Here is a 10299-nt window from a genome sequence, read left to right as displayed (position 1 = left end):
CCCCCCTTCTATAAATAACGAACAGTCCCTAATAACGCTCTGGATTCAACATTTAACCAAATCAAAAGATTCTGACTTTTAACAAAAATACAGACTTTTTCCAAATCTAGTCGACAAATATAAAGTGACGGCAGTTACTCAGCCCTGATTACTGACAACTACGCACATTTTTAACTTCTCTATTTACGATTGAAGTTAAAGAAATCTGTTTTTAAGGTTAATAAGGTGCCAGAGTCCTTAAAAAAAACATCAAAAAGGAGCTTTTTTTTCCCCAGCATCCGTTTTCACAAACCCCAGTGGAGGCTCGCGGACGTGGCGCCTCAGAACTGGACCGCTCTGTTACTCACATCGATAGAAACTCTACGGAGTGACGTCAGCGAGCCGAACGCGGCCGGACGCGCTCTTTAACCTCACTCAGTCCGTTTCCCAGGAGCCTGTAGCCGCCGCTGCTGCGACCTCCGTGACCTCCGCCGCTCACCTGTTCAAAGCAATATCACACCGACCGCAACACAAGTACAGCGTCCAGCGTTCAGCAGGCGGCGTACGTCATCCGTAGAGCTTTTAAACGTGTGGCTGAGTGTGCGTGTGTTACCTGTCAGGTGGAATGGACAGAGGATTGATTGATTGATTGAGCTCAGTGTCGTCTTTTTGTACCAATGTAAACACGAAGGCCGTTTTGTCCATCGTACCAGCAGTCAGTGATCGCAGCGCCTCGGGTCGGCGGGGATCGTAGGCAAAAACAAACAGCTGCAGGGAGGCAAGCAAGTCGCCACCACCATAAAAAACAGTCACTGAAACGATTTCTACCTGCTAAAAATGCCTTTTTTCATCTATGTTTTACACTACGGAATCCCATTTGAGTCAAAATTAAAAGAAAAAATAAAAAAATTAAAAATTAAATAAATATCGCAATTTAAAAAGATGAAGAAAAAAAAACTCCTGCAACAAATGAATAAGGCAAAAATATATCGATGTATAAATGAGTCAATATTAAATAAATCAGTTTGTTTGTAAATTGATATGCCTACGAAAAATATTACATTAATTATGGCCATGAGATGAACTCTGTGAAGGATGGAGAAAATGATATCTGATATAAATATATAAGAAAATAAATATAACATTTTTTACTACAAATATATTTGTGAAGTTCGAGAGGACTTTTATTCCATAACGCTACATTTGTTTTGCAGCTCTTTTAATAAACGACTGTGATTCTCTTCTGTTCTGGTGCTGTTGTTTTGGTCTGAATCCGTCATTCAGACCAAAACAAATATTTATTTGAATTTAACAGATGAAATAAATTTTAAAAAGAGCTAGAAAATAGTGGAGCAGAATGAAGTAAAAATCCCCTGAAATTAATTTTAAAAGTGAATAGATAAAAATGAAGTAATTAATATGTCTATGAACAAAAATAACTAATAAATATAGCTGTGAAATGAATCAGTTTGGCTGTGAATTAAATCCTGCAAAAGAGGGAAAATTCATTTTGAAATTCAAAGAAGGCAATAAATATATCAATTAATGTAAATATAACTACATTGGTCATTATAGTTTCATTAAAAAATGTTTAAATAAGGGATTTCTTTGATAACTACTCTTATTTATTAGGGACTTTTATTTCCCTAAGGCCACATTTATTTCCCATCCCTTATAGTGAAAATAAATGTTTATGTGAATATAAAATGTTATAAACAAACTTAAAAAAAGAGATGAGAAATAAGTGTGGCATTGAAAAATCCCTTGAAATGTTAAAAAAAAAGTCTTTAAAAATGATAATTTTTCAGCATAAGTTATTTTAAAATTAATTTATTAAAACATTGACTCATTTACAATTTCAGATGTTTTTATATATTAATTGCCTCATTTATTTATTTTGGGATTAATTTCAGAGCTGCATCTGTTTATTTACCTGATTCCAGTGAGGTTTGGACGTTGTGTAAAACGGAAATAAAAACAGAATGCAATGACTTGCAAATCCTTTTCAACCTATATTCAATTGAATACACTACAAAGACAGATATTAAATGTTCAAACTGATCAACTTTATTGTTTTTATTGTTACATCACTTTCCCTTTAACATCCCTCTGTGAGCGTTTGGGAACTGAGGACACTCAGTGTTGAAGCTTGTAGGTGGAAATCTTTCCCGTTCTTGCTTGATGTACGACTTCAGTTGCTCAGCAGTCATTGGGAGACGGGTCTGGACTGCAGGCGGGCCGGTCTAGGACCCGCAGTCTTACTACGAAGCCTCGCTGCTGTAACGTGCAGAGTGTGGCATCGTCTTGGTAAAGCAGAGACGTCCCTGAAAAAGACGTTGCTTGGATGGCAGCATATGTTGCTCCAAAAGCTGTATGTACCTTTCAGCATTAATGGTGCCTTCACAGATGTGCAAGTTACCCATGATGCCATGGGCACGAACACACCTCCATACCATCACAGCTGCTGGCGTTTGCACTGATAACAGTCTGGATGGTCCTTTTCCTCTTTGACCCGGAGGACACGACGTCCATGATTTCCAAAGACGAGCTGAAATGTGGACTCGCAGCACACTTTTCCACGGCGGCGTTTGCGGGTGTCGTTGATATTTGGCTTTGCCTGGTAGTTTTAATTTGCACTTGTTGATGTTGTGACGAACTGAGTTAACTGACGATGGTTTTCCGAAGCGTTCCCGAGCCCACGTGGTAATGTCCTTTACAGAATGATGTCGGTTTTTAATGCCTGCAGAGATTTCTCCAGATTCTCTGAGTCTTTTGTTGATATTATGGGCTGTAGACGATGAAATCCCTAAATTCCTCGCAACTGAACGTTGAGAAACGTTGTTCTTAAACTGTGGGACTATTTGCTCACGCAGTTGTTCACTGAGTGTTGAACCTCGCCCCATCCTTGTTTGTGAACGACTGAGCCTTTCGTGGCACTCACCTGTTTCCAGGTAACCTGTTCACCTGTGGAGTGATCCAAACAGGTGTTTTTTGAGCATTCCTCAACGTTCCCACTCTTTTGCCGCCCCTGTCCCAGCTTCTTTTGAATCTGTTGCAGGCATCAAATTCAAAATGAGTGAAAATTTGTGAAAAAACAATCAATTTTACCCGTTTGAACATTTAATATCTTGTCTTTGTAGTTAAACTGGATATAGGTTAAAAAGGATTTGGAATTGGGGTTTGTGTTTAGTTTCATCACTGACGTGTTTTGATGGTGATGAAGGCGATGATGATGATTGTGATGAAGGTGATGATGATGATGGTGGTTATGGTGATGGTGATGATGAAGATGAACGAGGCGGCGCTGCGTTACTGTTGCTTCCACAGACGCACACACTGAGGTGAAACGCACACTTTGACACACATACAGACTATTTTGCTACATGAGTCAAATCTGTATATTTCCTGACATGTTTGATACTGTGGTGTAGACGTTGTGTCCTGCTATGATGCAGTGTCGGGGGGTTTTGGAGGAGGTCCACCGTCACCTTCTCTCTCTCCGTCTCCTCTGTTTCCGAGGGGAGGCGTTCCTCTCCGTCTCTTTTCTCCGGTCCGACTGAAAGCTTGGAAAAAGGCTGTTTATTTATTTGTATTTTTTTGGTTGGAACTGATCACGAGCACATTCCTGACTCCTCTCCGTCCGTGTTGTCCTTTTGTCCGGATTCTTTCCTGTTACGACGACGAAAACAACATGTGTCTAGTTCTTGCCGACTCACGTGTATATAAAGTGCATATATGTGTACACATGTGCAATACACGCTATTGGAGCAATCTATTACTGTGACTCTTATTGATGATGATAGCCTGTTTTTTCTCCTCGTCCTGATTTCCTGTTGATGAATTGTGTTGCAGGAACCGAAAAAGGGAAGAAGGTGACTCTTGTGATTCTTCACACTCAGTTTAATTTCAGGGGATTGTGGACATTTTATTGAAGCCCTTTTTTTATTCTCTCACTGTAATGTTGTGACGTTGATCCTGATGATCTGTTTCTTTGTTGTTTTTTTTAAAGTGGGCCTGTTGTTAAACTTGTCTGGAAACTCAATAAAGCAATTCACCGACCGGCGGTCGCATTTCCCAACACTTGTCCAGAGGGAACGAAACGCTCGACAGCTGCTGCGAAAAAAATTCTCCGACATCAAATTATCAGTCAAAATGTTTGCAAAGCCAAAATAAAAAAGGCGACACGTCACCTGAACAGTTCCCAGGTCAGCGGACACTTTGGTCAACTTTCAGATGGTCTGCAGTAAAAAAAATACTTTGTGAACTTAAACGGAGAGCTGAAGTCAGAACTGATCAAAGGTCATAGGTCAGACGCTCTCCTTTAAAATTTAATTATTGGTTAAATAAATCAAAGTTTAATAGGCAATTAAATGCTTCTCTAGTTATTGACACATTGTGCAAAATTCACTTCTTTATTGGGCGTTAAACATTAAGTGATGAAACAAATTAACACAGGACTTATTTTTGTACCTTTTTTTCTTTTTGTCACGGTCAAGAATGCCATATGAATTTAGGAGTAGTAGTATACTATAGTACTACGCTACAGTATACTATGCAATAAAAGATTTAAAGTAAAATATATCGATAATGAATGATTTAAAAGATGTCACAGTATATAATGCCATGAAAATGTCACAGTGTAGCAGATCATTAAAGATCAAAAATGGCGCCAAATTGGGCCAAAAGCAAAAGTACAGTATTTTGTGAAAAACTGCCAAAATGTCGTATTTAAGTATGTCGTCAAAAACAGTCAGAAAACTTCATGGTATAGTAGTTCCTCAGAAGTGGCACCAAAAACTCAGAGTATAGTATATTGTCAGAAATCGCACCAAAACGTCAAACTGCGCATTCACACCAAACTTGGGAAAAAAATTCTCACGTTCCTCGCACGAGTTTGATTCACTTCATACCAGCGAGTAAATCGTGTGCACGCACGCGAATTTTTGTGGCATTGTTGACGCACACAACGTCTTCAACAGACAGTTGACAGCAGTACGCTGTTGGCGAGGACACGAAGGACACCAGGACACGAACTACAGGCGCTCCGTCCCAGCCGCAGGGCGCCGGTCCGTCCGTCTCCGGCGAGTGGATCCGTAAGTATTCACCGCGCAGCACGAGTACTTCAGGTTTATTTCAGCTGCATGAGCGCTGAAACTCAGTGATTCAGTCATTACACTTACAATCCAAAGATTCAGCAGCAACTGCCGACCTCAAGTCACATTTTTCATGTTCTGAAAGTCATAAAAGTTTTTTGAAATCGTCCTGCTCTAATCGGCCTGCGTGTCCTGTCATTTCCTTTTTAGGGAAATTATCCATCACAATAACGTAAACAGGTGAGAAATTAGCAACAACCAACTGCGTCTGGAACGTGAAAGTAGCCGATAGCTTTCAAACAAAATAACGTTAATTTACAATCACAGCAGAAAACACGGCACTCAGATCTCAGGAGGTAACGTATTATCATACTTTTGTCGTTTATTATGTTACTTATTCGATGAGGAGGCCGACCTGCAGCGTCGTCACTACAGCTTGGCTAAATTAAATGTTTTTATGTTGCAGACGTTTTACCACTGCGGACTCCTTCAGGACCACCGCCGGCAGTTTCTGGGTCGGCGACCCAAAAACATCATAGTATGGTATGTTGTCAAAAATTACCCAAAATGCCCCAAAAACGTCAAAGTAAAGTATGTTGTCAAAAATGACCTAAAATGGCCCCACTATGACATTTCTGGGCACCTTGTTTTGAGTGGTTGTCAGCTGTTCTTCATGCGAGTCCAGTTTTCACATCTTCGCCGTATTATAGCGTTTCTTTTTGGTCATTTTTTCAACGTGCTATTTTATGGGTTTGGGGGGCGTTATGGGATGTTTTTTCAACACTGTACTCTATAACATGCCTCCACATGCTTTACTAAGTCAGTTTCAGCTGTTTTTTTGGATATTTCTAATTTTGATATTTTCGCAATACTATGACCGTCCATTGTTGGTCATTTTTTTAACATGCTATTTTTTTAGATTGGGGGCCGTTTACAGATGTTTTTATTAACACTATACTATAACATGCCTCTACAGGCTATACTAAAAGGTTGTCAGCTGTTTTTTAGACATGTCTTATTTTGACAGTTTCGCCACAGTATAGCCTTGCAGTTTCTGCCATTTTTCCAACATGCTATTTCTTTGCGTTTTTAGCGGTTTTTGCAAGTTTCTTTGCTATGGCGTGTCAAAGTAAACTATTTTATGCTGTTTTGAGGTGTTTTTCAGCTGTTTTTGGGACATGTCATATTTTGACATTTTTCCATACTATAGCCTTGCCGTTTCGGCCATTTTGGCAACATGCTATTTCATTGTGTTTTTAGCGTTTTTTGCAAGTTTCTTTGCTATAGCGTGTCACGGCAAGCTATTTTATGCTGTTTTGAGGTGTTTTTAGCTGTTTTTGGGACATGTCATATTTTGACATTTTTCCATACTATAGCCTTGCCGTTTCGGCCATTTTGGCAACATGCTATTTCATTGTGTTTTTAGCGTTTTTTGCAAGTTTCTTTGCTATGGCGTGTCACGGCAAGCTATTTTATGCTGTTTTGAGGTGTTTTTAGCTGTTTTTGGGACATGTCATATTTTGACATTTTTCCATACTATAGCCTTGCTTTTTTTTCCATTTTTCCAACATGCTATTTCATTGCGTTTTTAGCGTTTTTTTGCAAGTTTCTTTGCTATCGCGTGTAATAGTTAGCTATTTTATACTGTTTTGCGGTGTTTTACGCTGTTTTTGGGACATGTCATATTTTGACATTTTTCCATACTATAGCCTTGCTGTTTTGGTCATTTTTCCAACATGCTATTTCATTGCGTTTTTAGCGGTTTTTGCAAGTTTCTTTGCTATCACGTGTAATAGTTAGCTATTTTACGCTGTTTTGAGGTGTTTTAAGCTGTTTTTGGGACATGTCACATTTTGACATTTTTCCATACTATAGCCTTGCTGTTTCTTCCATTTTTCCAACATGTTATTTCTTTGCGTTTTTAGCGTTTTTTGCAAGTTTCTTTGCTATAGCGTGTTAAGCTAAGCTATTTTACGCTGTTTTGAGGTGTTTTTAGCTGTTTTTGGGACATGTCATATTTTGACATTTTTCCATACTATAGCCTTGCTGTTTCTTCCATTTTTCCAACATGTTATTTCTTTGCGTTTTTAGCGTTTTTTGCAAGTTTCTTTGCTATAGCGTGTTAAGCTAAGCTATTTTACGCTGTTTTGAGGTGTTTTTAGCTGTTTTTGGGACATGTCATATTTTGACATTTTTCCATACTATAGCCTTGCTGTTTTGGTCATTTTTCCAACATGCTATTTCATTGCGTTTTTAGCGGTTTTTGCAAGTTTCTTTGCTATAGCGTGTTAAGCTAAGCTATTTTACGCTGTTTTGAGGTGTTTTTAGCTGTTTTTGGGACATGTCATATTTTGACATTTTTCCATACTATAGCCTTGCTGTTTCTGACATTTTTTCAACGTGCTATTTCATTGCATTTTTAGCGTTTTTTTGCAAGTTTCTTTACTATCGCGTGTAAAAGTAAGCTATTTTATGCTGTTTTACGGTGTTTTAAGCTGTGTTTGGGACATGTCATATTTTGACATTTTTCCAAACTATAGCCTTGCTGTTTCTTCCATTTTTCCAACATGCTATTTCATTGCATTTTTAGCGGTTTTTGCAAGTTTCTTTGCTATCGCCTGTAAAAGTTAGATATTTCATGCTGTTTTGAGGTGTTTTCAGCTGTTTTTGGGACATGTCATATTTTGACATTTTTCCATACTATAGCCTCGCTGGTTTGGCCATTTTTCCAACATGCTATTTCTTTGCATTTTTAGCGGTTTTTGCAAGTTTCTTTGCTATAGCGTGTCAAAGTAAGCTATTTTATGCTGTTTTGAGGTGTTTTCAGCTGTTTTTTAGACGTGAAATTTTGAGATTTTCACTTATTCAACATACTATTTTATTTGTTTCTGGGCAGTTTTTGGATGTGTTTTCAACACTGTATAACCTAACATGCCTCTACGTGCTTTCCTAAGTGGTTTTCAGCTTTTTTTGGACGTGTCAAATTTTCACATTTTCGCCTTACTATAACCTTGCTATTTTGTTCATTTTTTCAACATACTATTTTAGTGGTTTGGGGGCTGTTTTTGGATGTTTTTCAACACTGTATACTATAACATGCCTCTACATGCTATTCTGAGTGGTTTTCAGCCGTTTATTGGATATGTCAAATTTTGACATTTTCGCCATACTATAGTCGCCTTTTCTGTAATTTTCTCAACATGGTATATTATGGTGTTTTTGGACTTTCCTGCAACATTCTATGCTATGCCGTGTTTCAGCACACTATCGCATAATGTTTTCAGCTGTTTTTGGAACATGTCAAATATTTGACATTTGTCACTATTTTCTGTGGTTTTCAGCTGTTTTTAGGACATTTCATGTCAATCTGTTCCACTTTTTTTATGTTAAGTTTTTTGTGTGACTTTTTAACTACTTTGTCATTTATGGTCAAAAATTAACTGAGATAATAATTAAATCATGAATCAATAATCAAAATAATAATTAGTTGCAATCTCATTTCATTCATTTTTTTATCTAAAGTTAAATGCCCACAGTCAAATTCTGGATCAAGCCAATAAGCAGTCAGGTTTGTTACTTTCGGAGGGATCAAACTCTGTCCCTCCAGCTGCTGCTGAGAATTTTTTGCCACTAACATTAAGAGAAGACAACTGTTAGGTCATTGCAGTTTTAAAAAATGTTATTTGTTTTAATATCTCTGAGGAAACAGTTTTACAAAGCAATTACAAAAATTAAAGTTCATGTGAGCTGAGAGATTAATGTAAAACTTTCAGGTCCATGGAGAGCTCAATATATATAAAAGATGAGCACCATGTGATGAGTTGTGCAAAAATAAGATCTTTCTGTCTTTCTGACAGTTTGTGGTTCGGTTTCGTGGTCTAACTCTCCGGAGAGTAGATCTTAATGAGGTGCTGCGGCTCCGTGGGATAGCCGGTAACTGGGCAGCGGCGGTTGGACTTCACATACATGTAGATGCAGCGGTAACAGAAGACGAAGCCAGAAGTGGCCAACACCGTGGCGTTCGTACGAAGCCTCTGGCACAGCGGACAGTTCCTGCTGTCGGAACCGGGCCGAGTTTCTTTGCCGCGATTGGCTGGAGAGTCCTGCCCGCTGTGGTCTCGCTGCAGGTGGAGGGGCGGCGGGGGAGCCGGCAGCGAGGTGAGGGCTTTCACGGCGCTCTGGTTGTCTGAGGAGTACCACCACTCCAGGAACTGCAGGAAGAAGACACCCAACGACAACGAGGTGGAAAGGGACACGGCAACGCCTCGCGCTGCCTGTGACATCAGCCACCACGCTCTCTGCACCACACTGCAAACACAAGAGCAATGCATTGTGGGTGGATTTAAGGTGCTGTATGAGTCACTGCAGCCTCTAGAGTGCCGCAGGAAAGAAGTTTAGTCAAAAAAATAATAATTTGAGCCGACTAATCGCTGGGTTTACATGACAGATTTGCACAAAACTTTAACGATGTTTTCTAAATTTCGATAGAACAAAATTGTGATACGACCGCGTTTCCTTCGACTGATGTTAGCGACTTCTCTCCGGATGTTAAACAACTTCTCGTTATGTTATCTCATAACGTTACAGTAACCATGGCGGTGGATGTCCAAAACATTAGCAGCTTTAATTTTATCTAATGTCGCCATAATTTCTTGGTCTTGTATGAGAGTGAAGAAGATCTCGGTCTCTTCCTCTGAACGCACACACCACGCCATGTTTCGTAGAGTGTCATGTGACAGTTGGACTTTTTCTTCTTCTTTGGGTTTAATGGCGGTTGGTGTTCATAAAGTCGCATCACCGCCGCCCGCCGTTACACATCATAAAGCCATAAAAGCAAAAAGTGTTTCAGTTCTGCAGTTTTGCGAAATATGGCTTTTTGAAACGCCTGAAAACCACCTCACGTGAGGGTAAAAACTTTTTTTGCGCTAAACGTTTTTTTTCAACTGATTTGTTTCCATGAGGCGGATTTTGTAAATGAACTGACCTGATAGCAACGAACGGGGATCCTTTCAGACAAATAATAAACAAACCGTCTATTCATGTGGACTATTACAAATACTTCCTTTTAAGAAAACTGCTGTACGTTTGGGAAAAAACACACGCACACACACACGCACACACACGCGCACACACACACGCACACACACGCGCACACACGCATGCACGCACACACACACGCGCGCACGCGCGCACACACACACGCGCACGCACGCACACACACACACAC

At 39.4% G+C, this 10299-nt stretch overlaps 1 protein-coding gene across 1 annotated transcript; it reads right to left on the bottom strand.

The window, feature by feature from the left end:
* Window positions 1-8743: 8743 nt before the first annotated feature.
* LOC121939205 (peroxisome assembly protein 12-like) lies at window positions 8744-9674 on the bottom strand. Its single transcript, XM_042482288.1, has one exon. The coding sequence runs from the start codon at window positions 9401-9403 to the stop codon at window positions 8951-8953; it is 453 nt and encodes a 150-aa protein (XP_042338222.1). The 5' UTR covers window positions 9404-9674; the 3' UTR covers window positions 8744-8950.
* Between the last annotated feature and the right edge of the window lie 625 nt (window positions 9675-10299).

The sequence above is a fragment of the Plectropomus leopardus genome, unplaced genomic scaffold (assembly GCF_008729295.1).
Source record: "Plectropomus leopardus isolate mb unplaced genomic scaffold, YSFRI_Pleo_2.0 unplaced_scaffold4334, whole genome shotgun sequence".
In the NCBI taxonomy this organism is placed as follows: domain Eukaryota; kingdom Metazoa; phylum Chordata; class Actinopteri; order Perciformes; family Serranidae; genus Plectropomus; species Plectropomus leopardus.
Note: the sequence above shows the minus strand (reverse complement) of the source record. Positions and strands in the feature narration are given on the sequence as shown.